Source organism: Centruroides vittatus, unplaced genomic scaffold, assembly GCF_030686945.1.
Source record: "Centruroides vittatus isolate TY-2023 unplaced genomic scaffold, ASM3068694v2 contig_3036, whole genome shotgun sequence".
NCBI lineage: Eukaryota > Metazoa > Arthropoda > Arachnida > Scorpiones > Buthidae > Centruroides > Centruroides vittatus.
Genome location: NW_027121948.1, coordinates 19216 through 44285, shown reverse-complemented (window position 1 = coordinate 44285; position 25070 = coordinate 19216). Strand labels below are relative to the sequence as shown.

At 34.4% G+C, this 25070-nt stretch overlaps 3 protein-coding genes across 3 annotated transcripts in view; all 3 read left to right on the top strand.

Annotated features, from left to right (window-relative positions):
• Nucleotides 1–7541, top strand: part of LOC136972838 (uncharacterized) — a 55512-nt gene extending 47971 nt beyond the window's left edge. Inside the window, exon 3 of the mRNA XM_067267474.1 lies at nucleotides 5341–7541. Within this exon, the coding sequence (XP_067123575.1) occupies nucleotides 5341–7541 (2201 nt within the window). The remainder of the gene's footprint in view (nucleotides 1–5340) is intronic.
• Nucleotides 7542–10353: 2812 nt separating this feature from the next.
• On the top strand, nucleotides 10354–12829 carry LOC136972837 (uncharacterized). Its single transcript, XM_067267473.1, has 3 exons — nucleotides 10354–10377; nucleotides 10535–10586; nucleotides 12765–12829. Exons 1-3 carry the CDS (start codon nucleotides 10354–10356, stop codon nucleotides 12827–12829), a joined length of 141 nt encoding a protein of 46 aa, XP_067123574.1.
• A 2504-nt stretch (nucleotides 12830–15333) lies between these two features.
• Nucleotides 15334–24027, top strand: LOC136972836 (toll-like receptor 13; the record flags this gene model as incomplete). The annotated part of the gene is made up of 3 exons (XM_067267471.1): nucleotides 15334–15727; nucleotides 16178–16845; nucleotides 22100–24027. Coding segments are annotated over 3 exons (2289 nt in total), but the record flags the coding sequence as incomplete, so codon positions are not given.
• Nucleotides 24028–25070: the final 1043 nt, after the last annotated feature.

The following is a 25070-nucleotide window of genomic DNA, read 5'->3' as shown; positions in this document are numbered from 1 at the left end:
CACCCCGAGTGTCTAATCTAACACACTTTCAAAATTCTGTAAATCGTGTACAGTAGAGGAATAAAAAATTTTTAACGTGTGTTAGATTGGTCACTCGGTTAATAAACCCTTACGTAAGATAACCTTGGTAGTTATATAAATCACACACTATAATATAAATATTAAAACAAAAATCATATAAAGAGTTTGATATTTTAGCCTACCATTGTCACGTTTATCGCCATACTCAAATGGTACGAAGTGGCATAATTTCATTGGTCAAATATCCACCAATTGAAAATGCGATGTCTTAAATTTTTTCACATATAATTTTTTTCTCTCCCTCCAAGAATGTTACCTGTAAGAAACTGTTGCATTCACAGCCGGATATCAAACGGTCATCTGACAACCAATCAAATTTCTGAAAAGACCGATCAAACAATTAAACTCGGCAGCCTGGAAAACCACTTAAATCATATTTTGTGCAGGCCGATAACCTAGTATTTTGGATTTTCCAATTCTAATTTCACCATACCGCTAGTTCGATAGAAAGAAGGGACCGTGGCGGAAAGGAAACGAAGTAATTCGAAGAAAAATGGTTCTTTTTTGTGCCCATTTTATCCTTTGTTTCGGAAACGTGGATATTATATAAAATAGAAAATATTAAAATGTAAGCATTGCAAATCATGTTTTTCGAGTCAATTTAATGCTACAGAAAACCACAGAAAGGTCTTCGATCTTTCGTAAAAATTACAAATTTAATGATAATTTTTCTGAATGGGAGAATGTTCCTTTCACTTCCGAATTTAATATTCAGAAAATATTGTTTAACTATAGAACTACAATATTGATTTACGCTTAATTTACTGCTTTATTATGCAGTAATGATGCAGTTTATAACATAATTCGTAGTGAAAATGGGCATAAACGTATACAAAATTGACATTTGGTACAATATAAAAAGTTAATTTTAATAAAATGAAATACAAAATAATAACGATTTACAAAAAAAATATTCGTTAATTCGATCAAACACTGGACATTTTAATTATCCAAATTACAAACTTTGTCAGGTGTGAACATTTTAAGAAATCACTTCTTTGTTAGTGTTGGACACTTTCTCGACATTTTCTTTTCTGCGACAATAAACAAAGGAAACAACAATAATCACAATTAATAACATTAGCAAAGTAAGAACAGAGACTGCGATTATCCATTCCGAAACAGAATTACCTTCATCCAGTCAATCTTCGTTGGAAGAAGAATCATTTACTGAAGATGCCAAATTTATTTCTGAAATTCATCATTAGAAACAATTTCGGTGAAAGACACAGAAGAAGAGTTTCTTCCGCTGTAAATATTGGAGAAATCTGCAATCTTCTGCCGGTTTCTAAGCAACCAGTCTTTAGTAAATTACTTATAACAATGGCAAGCCCAATTGTTTCTGGATTAGTCAATCTTCAATTCCGGAGAAACGTCGATCAGGTTCATTAAACCGAAAGGTAATTCGGTTAACCGGTTTTCAAACAACCAGAGGTATTTGAGGTTTGGAAAAAGAATATAATCAGAAATATTACTTATTAAATTATTACTGAGACGTAGATGGGTGACATTTTTCCACGTCACGCAATCGACATTTGATGGATAGACTGGTTGAATACTTCAACAGAGGAAAAGTTCTTTGATATATGGCAGCTATCTGCCCATGAAGTACAAGAAACACTTTCCCAATGTTGCCAAAACTCTTGACAGGAATTAACAACTATAAATAGGAATTGCAAAAAGACAACCAACTCATTTCGTCCAACGAGTCTTGTAATTACATCGACAGACGAATCTCAGAAGTAAGATCCTCAGAAAGAAATCAGCAATAAAACAGAATTAAGAGCTCCTAATATTTGCTATCTCTACTGTTGCTACGTTCACAGCACGATAACTTATGACGTATACAGTTTTTAATTTCCTCGTTTATCTCCGTTGTAATAACAGGAACAATCTAAGATTAATGTTAAATTGCATTATTGTTACTTTTTTCTAAAACTATAGAGAAAGGCAAAATACCCTTATTTGATAAGTAAAGACGACAGCAAAAAATTAATCAAAAGGATCAGAAATGATTTCTTGTGTGAATGAAACTCCAGCCATTTGTAATGTTTAAAGCATTTAATCAAGTTAATAAATGTACAAAATAAACTCTGGAAAATAATTTATAAATATTTAAAACTAAAAATAAATTTAATCTGATAATAAATTCCAATAGTTTTTCAGTGATGGAATTTATTTTTTCTTTTCACTTCCACTCTTATATTGTCCCGAAGTTTCTGTCATTGAGACATTTCGTCTAACCTTAAAAGTCAAAATGAACGTAAGCGCCGTGCCGCGACATTTAATGATAGGAAAGCTGTGTTTCTGTAAGAAGCCGACTTCCAGGGGCAATCGGTTAATTTCTTATTATGTTGTCAGTCAAATACGGGCAAAAAAAATGGAACCCTTTGCGGATGGAGAGAGGATAAAAGAATGTCTGACTGCTGTTGCAGAAATAGCATTTCCTGATGAAATAAATATTATTTCAAACATTAGTTTATCAAGGTTCACCATTGCAAGGAGAATTGAAGACTTGTCCGAGAACATAGCAACGACGCTTCGTGAACGCATTGCAAAATTCGAATACTGTTCTTTGGCACTCGATGAGAGTTGCGATATTAGCGATACGGCACAACTGGCTATATTTTTACTTGGTATTGACACCAAATTTAATATTACCGAAGAATTGCGTTCACCGATTCCAATGCGAGGGACTACAGCCGGCAAAGACCTGTACGACGAACTAAAGTCTGTGTTGGAAAATTTTTCAATTTCATTAGAAAAGATTATTGGTATGTCGACAGATGGAGCACGAGCAATGTCGAGCACGGAGGTAGGAGTATCGGGAAGGCTATTTCAAGACATTAAGAAGGTCGCAGGAAGGGAAATATTCGTTAACCACTGCATAATTCACCAGGAAAATTTGTGCGCGAAACGATTGAGTTTGCCAAATGTCACGGTACCAATAATTAAACTAATCAATTTTATAAAGTCGCGCGCGTTAAATCACTGTGAATTTAAAGAATTCCCGAAAGATTTAGAAACTGAATATGGCGACGTGGTTTTTAATACCCAAGTACGTTGGCTTAGTAGAGGTGCAATGCTAAAACGAGTATACAACTTAAAAAGCGAAATACAATTGTTCTTGGATACGAAGGGATATGCCTTTCCTCATTTTGGTAATAAAAATGGATGTGCGATTTTGGGTTTCTTATCGACACGACTCGGCATCTCGATGATCTTAATGTGGAACTTCGAAGAAAAGGACAGTTTATTCACAATTTGTATGATAAAATTCGGGGCTTTGAGCGCGAATTAAAATTGTGGAAATAGCATCTTTTGCAGAATAACGTGTCTCACTTTCCACATTTAGAAAAAGAAAACGTTACTACTTCTGAAAAATACGCACAATATATACACATTTTAATCAACGAATTTCAATTACGATTCCAAATGTTCAAAGCTGAGAAGACGGCGGTTTCCACGAAAATGTTTTCCTCGCCATTTAATATCGATGCGGATACAGTTCTCGAAGACTTTCAAATGGAAGTGATCGACACGCAGAATAATACCGATTTAAAAAACGTATTTTTCTCAGTAAACATCGAAAATTTTTATAAATCTTACGTGAGCCCTGAGAAATTTCTGCTTTTGACGAAAAATGCAAAGCAACTGATGTCTCTGTTCGGAAGTACGTATGTTTGCGAACAATTATTTTCAACCACGAAATTAATCAAAAATGACCACCGATCGAGACTGAGTGATGCGCGATTAGAAAGCTGCGTACGTGTAGCTTACCTTATCAATTCCGGCTGATATTGATCAGCTTGTATCGAAAAAACAGCGACAAATTTCTCATTAAAAATTTCAAGTAAATTCCTTTTTCTGTTCTTTCCTTGTTTGTTTTTATTTTGCATTAAAATTTATATATGAAATCTTTACTTTTTTTTAAATTTTATATTTTCATTCTAATATTTATTATAAATAAAGTTTTGTAAATTATTAATAAGTGTTACTTTATGTGCGGCCCGCCAAAAAATTTTAAAATTTAAATTGGCCCGTTGAGTAAAAAGGTTGCTCACCCCTGGGTTAGTGACATTACATAATTATATTAAAGGTATCATATCATACGTTTTTGAGAGGAATAACATTTTGGTCTGCCGTGTTGAGTCATGGGTGTGCCGCAAGTAGAAAAAGGTTGCGGAACACTCTTCTATACTACGGGGAGAGGGTAAGTAAAAATGTCAAGAAACACGCGCACGTAATTTACGGACATTCTAACATTATACCGTGAATAAATATAAAGCATAAAAGTACTTTTATAAACATTTCGATTTTAAACAGTCAAAGAATTGTCATTCCTTAAATAGCGTGTAGATTACGTCATAGCTACAGAACGAACCAGTTTCTCCGCTAGTCTCGTGTCTCGTGTCGTAACGTAAGGCCAACGACGTAATTTCACAAATTCCCCTTTCATAAAATGATGTAATTTCGAATTTTCTGATTGGGTGAAATTTATTAAAGTTTTATATATGGTGATTTATGACATTAAGTCAATCGACACAGTGAGAAGTAACCGACATGATCGATATTTAAACATGACCAATAAATCGTGACAGAAGGAGGATAAATTATTTATTCAATTATTTAAATGCGAACGACAGATGAAGTGATCACCGTTAGAAATGAAAGTAATGATTATTCATTCCGATTTCCCTTTATTGAAGTTCATTACCCTTCGAACAAACGAACATAAAATCAAGAAATGTCATATTTATTTCGTATTCACCTGGAAAATTCTTGAATTAATATTATAATCGACGTCAGGAAGAAACATTCCTTTTTGTCACATAAAACACATTCGATGTAGCCTGTAGAGGAACACGAGCGATTAATCTCGCAAAGACAAAGGAATTAAAACGATTTAACTTATCTTTAATGATTATCCTTATAAATTTCCTACGTTATACAGTTTCTTCTATTTAGCCCATTGACGAAAATACGGCAATGACGTTGTAAAAGTCTTCATGTACAATAATAATTCTTTTAAACGAAGCAAATAACAAACCTGCAGCCATTCTTGCGAAATATCAAACTAGGTTACTCATTTAACCTTAACGTGATATTTTTCCGACAACTGCACGAGGAAAAAAAAGAGAAAATTAAAAGTTGTTTGCGTAATATTTCTGTAGAAATGGAAATCGCCGACGTCAGTTTTTATCGTGTTGTCAAACACTGGCAACAAAGTGTCTATAGTAGCTGCTTGATAAATTACGATTTCTGAGTTCTGTACTTTTGTTGGCTATTTTTCCACATACTCACCACAGATTCGTGTGTCGAATGAATTGGAACTGTCCTTAGACGAAATGAGGTGGGTTGTTTTCTTGCAATTCCTATTTCTAATGGTAAATTGCTGTCAAGAGTTTTGGAAACATTGGGAAAATGTTCCTTGCTCGTCATCGGCAGACAGCTGCTACGAATCAAAGAACTTTTCCTCTGTTAAAATATTCGATCAATCCTTATTAATCAAATGCGGCGAGGAAACGATTGACTCTCGTCTGATGCGATGTTTGGACGTTAGAAATGTACAAAAAATAACATTTACTGATTGTTTTCTGTCGGGGATTGAATTTGAAATATTCACTTTCGGGTATGCAATCGAACGCATTAATATATGGTACACATTCTTCTATAAAAGAATCTTTGACAGCGCCTCGTTTAATAACATGTCCTCTCTGCAATCTGTCGAAATACGAAACAACGATCTTCTAAATGTAACATTTCTGAATGTTCCGTCGCTGACTTTATTGAAAATTGAATGGTATAACTTCACTTTATTTCCGAACAAACCTTTCCGAGAGTTAATTAATCTTTCCGAATTATACGTCACGTATGGCAAGTTAAAAGTTTTACCCGAAGATCTATTTTATAATCTTCACAATTTGACAAAACTGGACTTAAGTTACAATAACATTGAATCGATACATCCACTTGTCTTTAGAAATCTCACCCGATTGGAATATTTGGATTTAGGTTGGAATCAGGTAAGGGATTTATCTAGTGACATGTTGAAAGGTATTTCTAATTTAAGGACATTTTATATTACTGGGAACCGAGAATTATCAGAAATTCCGTCCGGATTCTTTAAGAAACTGCACAACTTGACTGAAATTTCTGCATCGAGTTGTTCCTTTTCTTCACTCGAAGAAGATGTATTTTTTGACTTAATTAATTTGAAAAAAGTCTTTTTAAATGACAACAATATTGAACATCTTCCGCAAAACCTTCTGAAAAATAACAAGCAGCTGACAAAGTTTTCCTGTTCGTTTAATAAAATCTGGATACTTCCAACAGGAATTTTTAATGGACTTTCTGAACTGCAATTGTTGAACTTGAAAGGTAACCGGTTAGAAAATCTTCCCGAAGATATTTTTCAGAATTTGTCGTCATTGCAAAATCTCGATTTGTCAAAAAATCGCCTGACATTTTTACACGAAAACATCTTCCTCCCTTTAACTAGATTAATTCTTCTCGGTCTATCCAACAACAAATTAACTAAACTTACTGGTAAGCGTCCTTTTGGTAGCAGCAAGCGTTTAGACTATGTGAACTTAAATAATGCAGGTTTGACACAATGGCCTGTGATAAATTGGACAGAATACAACTTGAGTCTAGTCGATTTCTCAAATAATTATTTTGAAACTGTAAAGTTGCCAATTTACACACCAAATCGCATGAAAATTGATCTTTTTAATTGTACAATCAAAACAATTTACATAGATGAGTGGAAATATGGATTTCAAATGCCGACTTATGATTTACGGTATAATAAAATTACTTGTAACTATGAACTGCAGCAGTTCGTTTCTGCTTTTAAATCAAATATAAAAGTGGCCAAGAGAATGTTTCCAAATATAGAGAACACGGAATGTTACGGAGAAAAAAGAAATTTGCTCGATAATACATCGTTCGTAGTAATAGGAAATTATTGTCCGATGAATTGCGAATGTTTCGCAGAACATAATCACGTGATAGTGAACTGTTCCGGAAAGGGAATCGACAGAATTCCAGATTTTCTTGTCCGGAATGCGACGATTGTCGATTTGAGTAATAATTATATTAAAGGTTTGTCAGATGTCGATTGTTTGACGTGGAAAAACGTCACCCATCTGCGTCTGAGTAATAATGTAATAATTTATATTTCTGATCATGTTCTTTTGCCAAACCTCAAGTACCTGTGGTTGGACGGAAACCGGTTAACCCAATTACCTTCCGGATTAATGAATCTGGTCGACGTTTCTCCGGAATTTAAACTTCACTTATCTAGAAACAATTGGAATTGCCGTTGCCATTCGCTTTTTATTAAAGACTGGTGCTTAGAAACCAACAGAAAATTCCTGATTTCACCGATGTTTACTGCAGAAAAAATTCCTCTTCTGTATCTTTCACCGAAATTGTTTCCAATGATGGATGTTTAGATATTCTAGAAAATAATTCTACGTCGTCAGTAAATTCTACTTGTACAAAATGAGTGTGTTCAGACGAAGTTAACAGTGTTTTTGGATGGAAAATCGCGGTGGCTGTTCTTACTTCTCTAATGTTATTAGGTGTGGTTATTGTTGTTTCCATTGTTTATTGTCGCAGAAAGGGCAATATTCAGAAAGAGCCAAAGACTATTGAAGACGAAGTGGTTTATTACAATGTTTTTCCTAGGCGAATTCTGTAATTGATACAATTCAAAGGCTTCGAGTTTCATGGCTTTAGTGAATAAGTTGTGATAAATTGTTATTATTTGATAATTGTTTCTATAAAATCAATTTTGTATACTATCAATATACTGTGCTTTCGTAAGAAATCGTGATTACGAACTACATTTTAAAATCTGTAATAATTAGATAATAAAGCTGTAAATTAGGCACAAAGCTATGAGTGAAATTCAATAATTAGTCAATACTTTGTGTACAGAAAAAAAAAGAAATGGAAGTAATATTCTCTAATTCAGCGAAACTGGCGTTTCTGTAGCAATAAATAACTTTCGATGGAAAATCTGACGCAAGCCAAATCTGTCTTTACAGTGACCTTCATTTATACTTCTATTCTTTTCTCTTCTTCTTTCTCCGGATGTTGTCATTCGTCGAATTCTGTCGCCACAGATTCCGTTCTTCGCCTTCTTCCGGTTGAAGTCGTGCTCTTTCTTCTCGCCGACATCTTACTCTATGACGGGCAGAATACAGTATAAATTTACAAAAAAATATGAAGTCTTGGATATTGCCAACGCTTCTTGTAATAAATGCTGAACCACTGCCAGTGCGTGACTGAGACTATGAAAGAGGATTCCCGAGCTGGACAACGGTCGTTAATAAACGAGGAATGGCTATTCAAGATTGTATTAATTTGTCAATGTAAGAGAGAATTAGCCTACTGAAACTTTTTATATTCAGAGTTTTATTTAAACTGACTTTTATTCTTCGGTTAATGTTACTTATGGTAGCGAAATATGGCGGCGCTTCCGGTAATCTCGGCGGCATACGTGTTTAGAAATGAAACTTGTATTTTCTAAAATTTAAATTTTCATATTTTAACGTACTTTGAATTAATTAAAATTAATATTTTATTATAACTACATTATCTATCTTATTACAAATTTCTATACATGTGAAAAAAACGGTAAGATTGCTATTGTATATTCGAATGTCAGTAGTGGAATGGAAGCGCTCCCGAGACAGCTTTCACGGCGAGAATAACCTGAATGGTGTAAAACAGCCAGAGGGCATTGGCGCATGCGCTTTACGGAGCACCAACCTCAGCCGGTTTAGCTGATGGAAACTACACACGTGTAACGCTTCCAAAGAATCTATCCCTTAGCCACTGGCAGGGAGCTGAATTGTTTAAGATTTAAAAAGTAAAGAGTATCCAATGTTATTTTTATGTACGTTTTTTTGCAAAGTTATATTTAATTACAGTATAATTAAAAAAAAATTATAATTATATTGACAGATTTTCAGACATAAAATCTTTAGAATTTTTATAACTTTTAGATGTTTTTCATAATATTAAAATTATTAGCAATTTTTCCAAGCGTGTTTTAATCTTTTAAATTAAGTAAATGTCATGTACCGGACAGGTCTGACCCGTCACGAATGACGCGAAAAAAACGGTTAATTTAGAGAAAAATTTATTAGTTTAAAAAAACATAGGTGAAAGTCGTTTGTAGTCGGACACCCATTGCTTATATCAAACTGCCAGGCAGAAACCATAAATCGCGGAAGGAAGTCGTCCTATGATCGGTGGAAGATCGAATTCATTTTCGATTTTGACTTTTCTCACTCTCCAGGTAAGAGTCTCGTTACGTTTAGTAACGAGGGACCAACCACTCGAGAAGCGTGATTGAGGGAGAACGACCAATCAAAATGGATGAAAGAAAGAACTGAGATTGATATAATCCCTCCCCGTGCCTTACAGACTTATCAACGCCACTGTGTCGCGGCCACTTTCGATCGACCATCGAAGAACCACATCGACGCTCGGGACGTCCGAACGGCTGATTGTCCTGAAGCAAACGATTTTGTACATAGTGTATGTTTATTTTATGTTAAAATAAACGGTTTTTGTCAGATACTTGTCGTCTTTGTCTCTACAGCCACCACCCACGTACGAATGGACCCTAGACCATTACTGACGTGCAATTAACTGATTGTCCCTGGAAGTCGGCTTCTTACAGAAACACAGCTTCCCTATCATCAAATGTCATGGCACCCCACTGCCGTTCTGGAAATATGAGGAATAATGTGAATTTCGATTTTCGTTTGATGTAGATGGATGTTGCTTATTGTTAAGTTTTCTAAAGGTGTCCGGGTTTATTTAAAGTTTGTACAATTTTATCCTTTTTTTGTAATTTAACGAGTAGGAAAATTTGGCCAATTGTAATTACCGTGTTAAATGTGTATTAAATGTGTTAAAAAATGTGTTAAATGTGTCATAACCAAGGATATGTTTCTCGTGATTTCCGACGCCATGAGACAATGCGACCGACACATGGAAGGCGAGGTGTGCGCGTGGATCGCAGGTGCCAACCTCTGTGGAGACGCTGCCTCTCGCAGCTAGAAAGGCGAGAGAAGTGAATCGCGAGGCTGCAGTTCCTTAGAGGCTTAAACTTTTACGTACACTCCAGGCAAATTCTGTTCGAACTACTAATGTATCCAATCACCTAAATCACTACGTCCAGTTATCGATGGATTTGAGGTAGAATGATGAACGTTTTATTTTTCATCTTCGATCCAAAATAAGGAAATGAAACCAAAGTCTCGGAAAAAGGTAAGTAGCAAATTTACGTTTTAAAAATGTTTCAGTTTAGAAAAAAGTTTAAATTCAGGTGAGTATTGGTTAATGTTGACGGTCGCCATCTTGTTTGCACATATGCGTGCACAAACAAGAAGGCGACCGGAGCGCCGCCATATTTTCGCTACCATAGGTAACATTAACCCATTCTTCTCATAAACATTCACTTATGAACCTTTTGATTAAAAAAAAATGATAAAAATTTCAAAATTCCCTTAAGAAATCCTATTATTATTATTCTATTTTAAAGTGTCGAGTGGTAACTCCGTTTGTTCAACGATTTAAAAATATTTTAAACGTTTTGTGAAATTAACACTTTAGGAAGGACTCGCAGGTGATTACAGCCACTTTCCTAGAGAAGTAAACCTTGATTAAAAATCCTAACCTACAGGTTGGAGGTTGAGACATGGGGCCAGTTTCTCAATTCTCGGAAAAAACTTAAATACTATAATAAATAATATTGACAACAATAGAGAAATTATAATGGCAGGTTATTTTAATGGCCTAATTGGTATAATGCATAAGAACCAAATAGATTGTGATAGTGATCATTATTTGATTAATAGAAAAATAAATTTTCCATACTTTAAAGTTTACACTAGTATCATTAATGAGTTAGAAGGGACAGAATTATAAATTCCAACATATAATCTACTCTCTTTACAAAATGAAAGTAGTCAACCAGCGTATCGGAAACGACTAGATGATAAATTAAAGGAAATTTACTTTGATACAGTACAAGAACAATACAGTCATATAATGCAGAATATACATTAAGCGGCTAAAGAAGCATTAGAAGAAGTTAAATCAGGAAGACGTAAGAAAAAAATGTATTAGCAGAATTGGTGAAAAATAAGAGAAGTTCATATATAAAATTGCTAAATACAAAAAGTATAGAAAATAGCGTATAAGAAACTTCATGCGGTTATTAGGAGAAAAGCATCGCAAGAAAAGAATAACAATTGGGCGAAAGTCTGTAATACCATACAAACTTATATAGGTGGAAGACCGCAGATCTCACATTTATAAAAGTACTTTTATGCTTTATATTTATTCACAATATAATGTTGGACTGTCTGTAAATTACGTCCGCATGTTTCTTGAAATTTTTACTTCCCCTTCTCCCTCCAGTCCCTGTTTCATCAAGTTTCTGTAATCCCCTTCCTTCTTTGTACTTTTAACAACACTCGACCCTATTTAAAACCTTTATCCTTTATAAATGATAGAAACCATAAGTAGAAACGAAACACACAAAAAGTTTTTGAAAAAATATAATAAAATGTATAAAATTTAATGAAATAAACGGACATCCGATGAAGCTGAACCTCTCCCTTCCCCTTTGTCCGACTTGTGGTAGGTAACCTTCCTGTGTGGACGTCATTTATGGACAGCTCCTAGGCTAATTTTTCTTTAAAATTCCGTATTATTACAATATTAGTTTTCCGGCTCTGTTATATATAACAGAAGAAAAGTGTGGCAATCGCTCAAAACATTATCTTTCACGTTTTTTGACTCGGGCGACCTTGAAACGTCGAGAAATACAAACAAATTCAGAGGGGTATTCTGTATGTATGGATATTTGCGCATGGAGGATGTGTATGGCACGTTTTGTTCACCCTCTTTCAAACTTGATAACTCCTGTGCTTTTTGTCAAAATTTTCTGAAATTTAGTGGGGTGATTTGTTTATTAGGCGGATTTAGGCTGTTAAATATTGGTGATTAAAGGTCGAAGGATGGGAAGATAATGCGGGTCGTGTGTATCTTCGGTAGGATCAGACTTATTGACGATTTGATGAAAGCTTTGATTTAATGAACTTTATTTGGCTATAAATCTTTTTCACATTCGTTTTATAAAAAATAATGATTAACCAAATGTGAAGAAAATTCTATATTTTTCTCCAACACTTAATAAAAACTGGAAGGATATGATCGTATGTTTCTCCGGATTTACTTCTTTTCAAAGGTGACACATCTTCCTAATGTGTCACCCGGAACCTACGAGCAAAATTCAACCATTGGACCTGACTTATAATAACAATTCCTAATAAAAGCAAAAGAAGAAACTGGAAGGACCCCCTAATAAAAAAAGGGGCGATGACGATCGCCGTTCGTAGACATCGATAGTTCACCACCTTCAGATTAGTGTTCTCCCGATCCTTTTGGATACCGCTCACCATTTCTGTGTCTCAAGACATCAAGAGAATTTCGCACTTTTTCGACTCGTCGAAGATTCTAACGAACCACCTAGCCAACCAGCAGTTTATCGATTCTCCGATTCTTCCTTTCCCAAAGGAACCAACCACGACTTAACTAAGGTATTTATGAACTCGCGGACTATTGTCAACTCTCTCGCGCGTGGTTAGGGACTTCCGATAATAACAATAGTAGCTACATTGTAGAGATCGTTATAAAATTAGCATCTAGCTAAGCTCCTTGTATAATTCTTATATATTTTGGCATTTTTTCCTCTTTCCAGGTTGTCGTTCTATTAGAAATTTGGCGGGATTGTAAATCTGCTATTGAGGAGTTCCACGATCGTAGAAATTTTGTGATTATTAAGAAAGCCGGTTATCGCGAGATTAATAGAACTCGTTGTATAGGAAGGGATGTTTTCGTTAAAGGTTTGTATTCTTATGTGCGTTCTTTATGTAGTTCAGTTATTCATTTGGCTCTAATTAGATTCGGTGTATGTCGCTGGTTTCAGATATTGAAGTGCTGGATGAAGTATTTAGTAGTCATTTACCTATCAGGCTGAGTTTTAACAGGGTGGAGTTTTACGTCCGAAGAAAGAAGGGGATAACGGAAACTTGAGAAAACACGGACTAGAGGGAAAGGGAAAAGTGGAAATTTCAAAAAAATGCGGACGTAATTCACGGACAGTCTAACACTATACTATGAATAAATATAAAGCATAAAGGTACTTTTATAAACATTTCCATTTTAAACAGTCAAAAAATTGTCAATCCGTAACTGGTGTGTAGATTACGTCACAGCTACAGAACTAACCAGTTTCTCGCCTCGATGCTTCCGCTGGTGTCTTTCGTGTCTCGTGTCGTAACGTATGGCCAGTGAAGTAATTTCGCAAGTTTTCATTTCATAGGATAACGTCATTTCCAATTTTCCGATTGCGTAAAAGTATTAATTAAAGTTTTATATATGGTGATTATAACACTAAGTTAGTATCATAAATCACCATATATAAAACTTTAATATTTTTACCAACAATCGACAAGAGTTATAAGTAACAAACATAATCGCTATTTATTCAAAGACCAATAAATTATTACAGAAGGCCGATAAATTATTCAATTATTTAAATGCGAACGACAGATGAAGAAATTACCGATAGAAATAAATGTAAAGTTTATTCATTCGAATTTCCCTTTACTGAAGTTCATTACCCTTCCTTCATTATTTAGTAATTAAACACAATTATTTTCGGGTGCAAACTGCTTGGATTGATTTTAGTTTAAATTACATTTTGTCAAAACATAATTTAAATTTTTTGAATAAAAATTTCGCATTCGAATGATTATAAAATCAAAAAATTTCATATTTATTTTATATTTACCTGAAAAATTTTTCTTTTATTAATATAATTGACGTCACGCAGAAACATTCTTTTGTGTCACATAAAACACATTCGATGTGTAGCGGAACACGACAAATTACATTAAATTTATCTTTAAAGATTACCTTTATAACTTTCCCACATTATACAGTTTTTTCAATTTAGCCCATTGATGTAATATGGTAGATATGGCAAACGTCTTACGAAGTTTCATTTGCAATAATAATTATTTTAAACGAAGCAAACTAACAAACTTGCAGCCATTCTTGCGAAATGTCCAGTGAGGATACTCATTTAACGTTAACTTGATATTTTTGCGACAACTGCGTTAGGAAGAAACGAGGAAATTAAAAATTGTTTGCGTAACATTTCTGTAGAAATGGAAATCGCCGACGTCAATTTTTATCGTCTTGTCAACCACTGCAACAAAGTGTCTATAATAGCTGCTTGATAAATTACAATTCCAGAGTTCTATACTTTTATTGGCTATTATTCCACATATTTACCACAGATTCGTGTCGAATGAATTAGAACTGTCCTTAGACGAAATGAAGTAAGTGTTCTCTTTTCAATTCCTATTTCTAGTGGTAAATTCTTGTCAAGAGTTTTGGCAACGTTGGGGAAATGTTTCTTGCTCGTCATCGGCAAACAGCTGCTACGAATCAAAGAACTTTTCCTCTGTTCAAATATTAAATCAATCTTTATTAATCAAATGCGGCGAGGAAACGATTGACTTTCGTTTGATGCCATGCTTAAATGTTAAAAGTGTACAAGAGATAACATTTATAAATTGTTATATGTCGGGATTGACTTTGGAATATTCACGTTCGAGTATAAAATCGAACGCATTCAGATATACCCACCATTCGAATCTAAACGAAACTTCGAGAGCGCCTCGTTTAATAACATGTCCTCTCTGCGATCTGTCGAAATAGAAGGCGTGAAAACGTCGGAACTTCTAAATTTAGCATTTCACAATGTTCCATCGCTGACTTCCTTGAGAATTAAACACTATAACTTCACTTTATTTCCGAACAAACCTTTCCGAGAGTTAATTAATCTTTCCGAATTATACATCACGGTTGGTAAGTTAAGAAATTTACCCGAAGATCTATTTTATAATCTTCACAATTTAACAAAACTGCAGTTAAGTTACAATAACATTGAATCGATTCGCCACTTGTGTTCAGAAATCTCACCCAATTGGAAGATTTGTATTTACCATCTAATAGGATAAAGTATTTACCAAATGACATGTTAAAAGGTCTTTCTAATTTAAAAATATTTCATATTTATATCAATCATGGATTATCAGAAATTCCGTCCGGGTTCTTTAAGAAACTGCACAATTTGACTAAATTAAAGCAACTCATTGTTCTATTTCTTCACTCGAAGATGATGTATTTTCTGACTTAATTAATTTGAGAACAGTCAATTTAGATTCCAACCAAATCGAACATCTTCCGCCAAATCTTCTGAGAAATAACAAACTACTGACAAAGTTTTCCTGTTCGATTAATAAAATATCGACACTTCCAACAGGAATTTTTGATGGACTTTCTGAACTGCGACAGTTACATTTGGAGGGAAACCGGTTAGAAAATCTTCCCGAAGATGTTTTTCAGAAATTGTCGTCATTGAGGATTCTCGATTTATCAAAAAATCGCCTGACATTTCTACACGAAAACATTTTCCTCCCATTCGCAAATTTAACGAATCTTTATCTATCTGAGAACAATTTCAGTAAAATTATTGGTAAGCATCCATTTGGTAGCAGCAAGCTTCTGAGGTATCTGAATTAAAATAATGCAGGTTTGACACAATGGCCGGTGATAAATTGGACCTTATACTTAACTATAGTAGCTTTCTCAAATAATTATTTTGAAACCGTCAAATTGCCAATTTACACTCCAAATGGCATAAAAATTTATCTTTTTAATTGTACAGTCAAAACAATTTACATGGATGAATGGAAATATGGATTTCAGATGCCTACTTATTATTTAAATAATAACGAAATCATTTGTGATCATGAACTGCAGCAATTCATTTTTTCCCTTAAATCAAATGTAGAATTAGCAAGAAAAATGTTTTCAAATGTACACAACAAGAAATGTTTCGGAGAAGTAAGAAATTTACTTGATAATACAACGCTCGTAGTCATAGGAAATTATTGTCCGATGAATTGAGAATGTTTTGCACAAGAAAATTACATGATGGTCAATTGTTCCGGAAAAGGAATCGACAGAATTCCCGAAGTTCTCGTCTCGAATGCGACGATCGTCCATTTGAGTAATAATTACATAAACGTCTTGTCAAATTTCGATCGTGTGACGTGGAAAAACGTCACCAATCTATACCTGAGTAATAATTCAATAAGTAATATTTCGGATTATTTTATTTTGCCAAACCTCAAATATCTGTGGTTGGACAGAAACCGGTTAACCGAATTACCTTCCGGATTAATGAACGTGATCGACGTTTTCATGGAATTTAAGATTTACTTATCCAGAAACAATTGGACTTGCCATTGTCATTCGCTTTTTACCAAGAACTGGTTGCTTAGAAACCGACAGAAAATTCCCGATTTCTCCGATATTTACTGCAGAAGAAACTCTTCTTCTGTGTCTTTCACCGAAATTGTTTCCAATGATGGATGTTTAGAAATACCAGAAAACAATTTCACGTCGTCAGTAAATTCTACTTGTACAAAATGCGTGTGTTCAGACGAAGTTAATAGTGTCTGTGGATGGAAGATCGCGGTGGTTGTTCTTACTTTGCTAATGTCATTAGGTGTGGCTATTGTTTCCATTGTTTATTGTCGCAGAAAGGACAATATTCAGAAAGAGCCAAAGACTAATGAAGACGAAGTGGTTTATTACAATGTTTTTCCTAGGCGAATTCTGTAATTGCGACAATTCAGAGGCGTCGAGTTTCATCGCTTTAGTGAATAAGTTGTCATAAATTGTTATTATTTGGTAATTGTTTCTATAAAATCAATTTTGTATACTTCCAATGTACTGTGCTTTCAGTGGTGATATTCGAAATATTTAACAAAGGGTTCGCTAGCAGAAAATTTTTCCTGACAATCACCGACAATCGAAATGGAAGTTTTGGCTAGAAATAAATACAATACCTTTCCTTGCGATATATCTAATAATAAGCGGCGTATTTGGAACGTAACGAGCTCTGGGCGAAGACCGGGTAACAATAGTATATTAGTGCTGTCGACCTTTTTTTGTTTTTTTTTTTTTTTGCCGAGAAATTTTTCACCCCGAATGGCACTGCTGATAATAGACAGATGTCATCATCTTTCGAAATACAATATCCTTTTTATTTCGCTGTCCATAGCCCGACACGTGTTCCACGGCCATCTTGTATTATCTCGCGCGCGTGAGATTGTGAGATTGTGAGATCTCTCTTATGACTGGATCTAGTTTCGAGAACTCTCTCGAAACGATCGCGATTAAACCTCGTTTCGGTCGAGATTGAAACGGTCGAGAGAGATCGCACCGAGACATAGTTCTCCGACCTCGCTCACAATCTAGATTGAAATGCTCGGTGCGAAGAGGGTATAAGGCTCTAGTTTAGTAGTATTACAGAGTATAATACGTATATTGTAATATATTTTTTAAAAAAAACAAAACCATTGAGAAATGTTCCGTGTGTTTAACAAGGTTCGGAAAACTTAAAATTTTAACAACGGGTTCGGCCGAAACTGTTCGAACTCGCTGAATATCACCAATGTGTGCTTTCGTACGAAATTGGGATGAAGAACTACATTGTAAAATCTATAATAATTAGTTAATAAAGCTGTAAATTAGACGCAATTCGATTGGATTCAGTAATTAGCCATACTTTGTGTAGAGAAAAACGAAAAGAAATGGAAGTGATAATTTCTCTCGAAAATTCCTTTTTTTTCGAGGATGATTTTGGATTTATAAGATTGCACCTCACCAACGTGCAGTTTTCCGGATTTTATTCACGCGTTTATATCCTAAATAGGGACCGCCAGAGGAAATCCGGATTCGAGTTTCTTGAACATCCGGTAGACAACCTCGCTCTTCCGCATCCTTTTATTTCTGCACCGACTCGCAGACTTACTTGTGTTTTTATAATTCTGTTAATTGAATTTGGTAAAGGATATCGCGTACTGACCGATAAAAATTCAAATCGGAAATCCTGGTGTCGGGCGGAGATGTTTCCTCCCGGAAAACCGATAAGGTATTGTACAGAAAGCGTTTTCGTTTGTTCGGTCGATGATCCGGATTATTTCCTTCTTGTCACCATGTTTCGCATTGTTTAATCTACTTTTGGGCTGTTTTATATTTGTAATTAGAATTCGGCGAGGAATTCTTTCTCTTGCAGTTGTACTCCCTTTGATTATTCAATATTCTACCAAATGGAGACTTAATCGCTTATTCTATCCAAATGACTTTGTTTTCGTTTATTAATTAGCCTTAATTTCGCCCGCGTATGTTTTGTATTCGTAAATATTCCACTCTCTGTCTACGTAGAAGTTGATTATTACATTAGCAGTATTGCTACGTCATGTAAACAGTTAATTAAATTGAAGTAATTAAATTGTAATAATATAACTTTTTTGATTAAACGAACGTTGTCCACTTATCCGAGTAGCGATAATGTAACTTTTTTACCTCTTGTAATATTTTATTACTTCGAACAAATCACGTAATAAATATTTTAATTCGAACTGTAGAAAGGTCTTTCTCAAATAAAACCATTTTATATTAATTTATCGATCGAATCGGACGTGAGAGAAATAATATAAACATTAATTTTATCTACTTTAGTGTTACGACATCAAGCACTTATTAACAGGTGTTAAAGACCTTTGTTTCGATTTCAATTATTTTTTATACAAAGCAAACGTCACTCTTCATAATAGGAAATTCTGCACGTCACGACGAAGTAACGACTTATGTTACTTTAAACGTTACTCTTACCGGATAAACAGACATTAAACATTTACCTGGAGGGAGATCCGTGACCACGCCACCGACATGGCTAGTTAGGCCCCTATACAACTTTTTATATCGGGGTCGTAAGGAGTTATGTCGTTAGATCGATAAACACTGACAGTAAACTTCGTTTTTCTCTTTAAAACGCGATAATAAGGTAAGGTTGTCGCAATAACCGGTTGCAAATACGGATGTGACGAAAAGACGGGATTTCTTTGAAAGTTTCTCATTCCTTTGAGGATGCATTTCCACTTCTAGACGTATCGAAAGATCGAACTTCTTTCCGTATCGTTTAAAATAATCGTCTATCCAGAATTAGTAAATAACATCCGCAGTTACGTGTTACGTACCGAAAATTTCCGGTTTAATTTAACCGAGTGACTGACTGTTACGTTGCTTTGAAAACGATATGGTGAACAAATCGTTTTGTCGCCATTGTTTGTCGCATAGACTCGTGACGTTGGCTTTTCGGACGTTCGTACTAATTACAAAACTGTCATTGATGCGAGATGATGATGATGAGGAGGAGGATGAGAAGTCCTCCACCTTTTAATTGCCATCGTTTCTCCGAATCTCACGTTTCCGATTTTCGTCCCAAAATCATTTTTCCAATTATATTCTTTCTTCGTGATAAAATACAGGACGAATTTGGAATTATAAACATAATTTTAACACAAAAATAATCGAGTGACATTCAAAATTCGACGATAATTTTGTAATTTATTAAATCTTTAACTTTTGTTTTATAAATACGATAAAATATCGTTCCTTTAAGTCAAATTTTAACTTTAATTACGATTAACGTTTCATCTTATTTAAAAAATTAAACAAAATAGTGTTTCCTTCAGTGTTTCACACACGAAGACAGGCGGAAATATTATTGGATTATAAATTATCTTTCGAGCAATTTCTGAAAATATTATACGAAATTCACTTCCAAAATATGACATTTGGCATTTTCTGTAGAAATTTTCTCGTAAACTTTATTTTAATTATCTTATTTATTACATAATCGATTTCGTTTACAGAAGGAACCCCTCCAGTCGGTCGTGGGTTCGCACCTCATCAACGGGCTGGTGAATTGAACTTATTCGGTTTTCTTTACGTGTTAAATCATAAATAACGGTCGGTTTTCTTTTAAAAGTTTCCCGAGAGGCAATCTCTTTGTTTTGTGTACCGTAGACATTTGGTAGATCCTCCCCCGCTTTTCGGCACCATAGCTCGGTCTTCGGCATTCTTCCTGGTGGAGTGTGTTGGATTCTTATAGTTTTGTGTTAAACAAACACACTAAAACAATTCGAAAATGTTTCTTTCTTGGGAAGAAAGCTTAATTGACAGATTTCATACCTATAGACGAGGTATGAAGGTTGGTATGTTTACGACAGAGGTGGTGCGACCTTCAACCCACGTGACTGAGAGCGTGTGAAGGTCGTCTAGTGTTTTACTTTCTATACCAGTGTTCCGAACCGGTGTGCAGCGACAAACTGGTGTGCCGTCACAAGGTGAAATATGTGATGATAACTTTTACATATTTGTTAATTTCAAGTTTTATTTATATATTTTTATCACAGTTGTTGTGTTTCTTACGCTTGTATTTCATTCTCTGCCGCAGCATTGATGAAATAAGATGATGTTAGTTTATTCTTTATCATCAGTCACGTATTTTTATGTATTTTGAGAAATTATATGTGAATTAAATTTGCTCACAGGTGTTGATGTTTGTTTAATAATAATAATAATAATAGGTTAGTGGCATTACATAATTATATTAAAAGTATCATATGATACGTTTTTGAGAGGAATAACATTTTGGTCTGCCGTGTTGAGTCATGGGTGTGCCGCAAGTAGAAAAAGGTTGCGGAACACTCTTCTATACTACGGAGAGAGGGTAAGAAAAATGTCAAGAAACACGCGCACGTAATTTACGGACATTCTAACACTATACTGTGAATAAATATAAAGCATAAAAGTACTTTTATAAACATTTCGATTTTAAACAGTCAAAGAATTGTCATTCCTTAAATGGCGTGTAGATTACGTCACAGCTACAGAACGAACCAGTTTCTCCGCTAGTCTCGTGTCGTGACGTAAGGCTAACGACGTAATTTTACAAATTGCCATTTCATACGATGACGTAAGTTCGAATTTTCTGATTGGGTAAAAATATTAGAAATTTATATATGGTGATTTATGACACTAAGTCGGTCGACACAGTTATAAGTAACAAACATAATTCCTATTTATCCAAAGACCAATAAATTATTACAAAAGGCCGATAAATTATTCATTCAATTATTAAAATGCGAACAATAGACAGAGTAATCACCGATAGAAATGAAAGTAAAAGACATAAATCTATAAAATTACCGCATTTACTGTAATCATTTCCACATCTGTGAAGTATTCCGACTTTCATTTTTAAAGTTTAATTCATTCAGATTTCCCTTTATTGAAGTTCAATACCCTTCCTTCATTATTTAGTAATTTAAACACAATTATTTTCGGGAGCAAACTGCTTGAAATGATTTTAGTTTAAATTACATTTTGACAAAACATAATTTAAATTTTATCGAATGAAAAATTTCCCATTCGAACGAACATAAAATCAAGAAATTTTATATTTATTTCGTATTTACCTGGAAAATTCTTATTTTAATAATATAACTGACATCACACAGAAACGTTCCTTTCTGTCACATAAGACACATGCGATGTGAAGCGGTACACGACCGATTCAAATTAATTCATCTTTTATTATTATCTTTATAAATTTCCTACGTTATACAATTTCTTCTATTTAGCCCATTGACGAAAATATGGCAAAAAAGTTGCAGAAGTCTTCATTTGCAATAATAATTATTTTAAACGAAGCAAACTAACAAACCTGCAGCCATTCTTACGAAATATCCAGCCAGGATACTCATTTAATGTTTAACTTGATATTTTTGCAACAATTGCGTTAGGGAAAAACAAGGAAATTCAAAATTGTTTTCGTAATATTTCTGTAGAAATGGAAATCGCCGACGTCAGTATTTATTGTGTTGTCAACCAATGGCAACTAAGTGTCTATAATAGCTGCTTCATAAACTACGATTCCAGAGTTCTGTACATTTGTTAGCTTATTTTTCGAGATATTTACTCACAGATTCGTGTGTCGAATGAATTAGAACCGTCCTTAGACGAAATGAGGTGGGTGTTCTTTCTTCAATTTCTATTTCTAGTGGTTAATTCTTGTCAAGAGTTTTGGAAACAATGGGAAAATGTTTCTTGCTCGTCATCGGCAAACAGCTGCTACGAATCAAAGAACTTTTCAACTATTGAAATATTCAATCAATCTTTATTAATCAAATGCGGCAAGGAAACGATTGACTCTCGTTTGATGCTCTGTTTGAACGTTAAAAATGTACAAGAGATAAAATTTACTGATTGTTTTCTGTCGGGGATTGACTTTGGAATGTTCACTTTCGGTTATCCAATCGAATACATTCAGATACGGTACGCACGATTCTTCGGTAAAATAAACTTCAAGAGCGCCTCGTTTAATAACATGTCTTCTCTGCGATCAGTCGAAATAGAAGGCGTAAAGACGTCGGAACTTCTAAATGTAACATTTCGCAATGTTCCATCGCTGACTTCATTGAGAATTGATCGATATAACTTCAGGTTATTTCCAAACAGACCTTTCCGAGAGTTAATTAATCTTTCCGAATTATACGTCACGTATGGCAAGTTAAAAGTTTTACCCGAAGATCTATTTCATAACCTTTACAATTTAAGAAAACTGGACTTAAGTTTAAATAACATTGACTCGATTCATCCACTTGTCTTTAGAAATCTCACCAAACTCGAATTTTTGAATTTAGGAAATAATCGAATAAAGGATTTACCAAATGACGTGCTGAAAGGTCTTTTTAACTTAAGTGTATTTTCTATTTATAGAAATTATCAATTATCAGAAATTCCGTCCGGATTCTTTAATAAATTATACAACTTGACTAAAATATCTGCCGAGTTTTGTTTCTTTTCTTCCCTCGAAGAAGATATATTTTCTGACTTGATTAATTTGAAAACCGTCTATATAGGTTTCAACCAAATTGAACATCTCCCGCCAAATCTTTTCAGAAATAACAAAATGCTGACACGATTTTCATGTTACCGTAATAAAATATCGACACTTCCAGCAAAAATCTTTCATGGACTTTCTAAACTGCAATTTTTAAGTTTGGGAGAAAATCGGTTAGAAAATCTTCCCGAAGATGTTTTTCAGAATTTGTCGTCATTGCAGACCCTTACTTTATCAAGAAATCGCCTGACATTTTTACACGAAAACATCTTCCTCCCATTGACTAATTTAAGGCTTCTCGATCTGTAATGGCACAATTTAACTAAAATTATTGGTGATCATCCTTTCGGCAGCAGCAAGCATCTGACTGAAGTAAATTTAAATAATGCAGGTTTGACAGAATGGCCGGTGATAAATTGGACAGAATACAACTTAAATAAAGTGTTTTTCTCAAATAATTACTTTCAATCCGTGAAATTGCCAATTTACACACCAAATCGCATGGTAACTAAACTGTCTAATTGTAAAATCAGAACAATTTACATCGATGACCGGCAATATGGATTTCAAATGCCGACTTATAATTTAAGTAATAATGAAATTACTTGTGACCACAAACTGCAGCAATTCGTTTCTTTCGTTAAGTCAAATATGGAAGTAGCGAAGAAAATGTTTCCAAACATAGAAAACACGAAATGTTTCGGAGAACAAAGAAATTTGCTAGATAATACGTCATTCGACGTCATAGGAAATTATTGTCCGATAAATTGCGAATGTTTTGCAGAAGAAAATCAAGTGATAGTGAACTGTTCCGGAAAGGAAATCGACAGAATTCCCGAAGTTCTCGTCCCGAATGCGACGATTGTCGATTTGAGTAATAATTACATAAACGACTTGTCAGATGTCGATTGTGTGACGTGGAGAAACGTCACCCATCTGTATCTGAGTAATAATTCAATAAGTAATATTTCGGATTATTTTATTTTACCAAACCTCAAATATCTGTGGTTGGACGGAAACCGGTTAACCGAATTACCTTCCGAATTAATGAACGCGATCGACGTTTCTCCGGAATTTAAGATTTACTTATCCAGAAACAATTGGACTTGCCATTGTCATTCGCAATTTACTAAAGACTGGTTGCTTAGAAACAAACAGAAAATTGAAGATTTTTCCAATATTTACTGCAGAAGAAATTCTTCTTCTGTGTCTTTCACCGAAATTATTTCCAATGATGGATGTATAGAAATTCCAGAAAATAATTTGACGTCGTTAGTAAATTCTACTTGTTCAAAATGCCCGTGTTCAGACGAAGTTAACAGTGTTTTTGGATGGAAGATCGCGGTGGCTGTCTCTTACTTCGCTAATGTTATTAGGTGTGGCTATTGTTGTTTCCATTGTTTATTGTCGCAGAAAGGGCAATATTCAGAAAGAGCCAAAGACTAATGAAGACGAAGCGGTTTATTACAATGTTTTCCCTAGTCGAATTCTGTAATTGATACAATTCAAAGGCTTCGAGTTTCATCGCTTTAGTGAAAAAGTTCTCATAAATTATTATTATGTGGTAATTGTTTCTATGAAATCAATTTTGTGTTCTTCGAATATATTGTACGAAATTGTGATTACGAAACTACATTATAAAATCTCTAATAATTAGTTAATAAAACTGTGAATTAGGCACAAAGCTATTAGTGAAATTCGGTAATTAGTCAATGTGTACAGAAAAAGAAAGAAATGGAAGTAATATTCTATGATTCAGCAAAACTGATGTTTCTAAAACAATAAATAACTTCGGATGGAGAGTTGACGCAAGCCAGATCTAACTCTTTTATAGTGACCTTCATTTATACTTTTTTTCTCTTCCTCCTTCGCAAGTTATTGCCATTCGTTGAACTTTGTCGCCACTCATTCCGTTGTTCGCCTTCTTCCGGAAGACGTTGTGCTCTTTCTTGTCGCCGAAATCTTACACTATGAGGTGCAGAATGGTATAAATTTATAAAAAATATGAAGTATTGGAGAATGCGAACGCTTCTTGGAATAAATACTGAGCCAC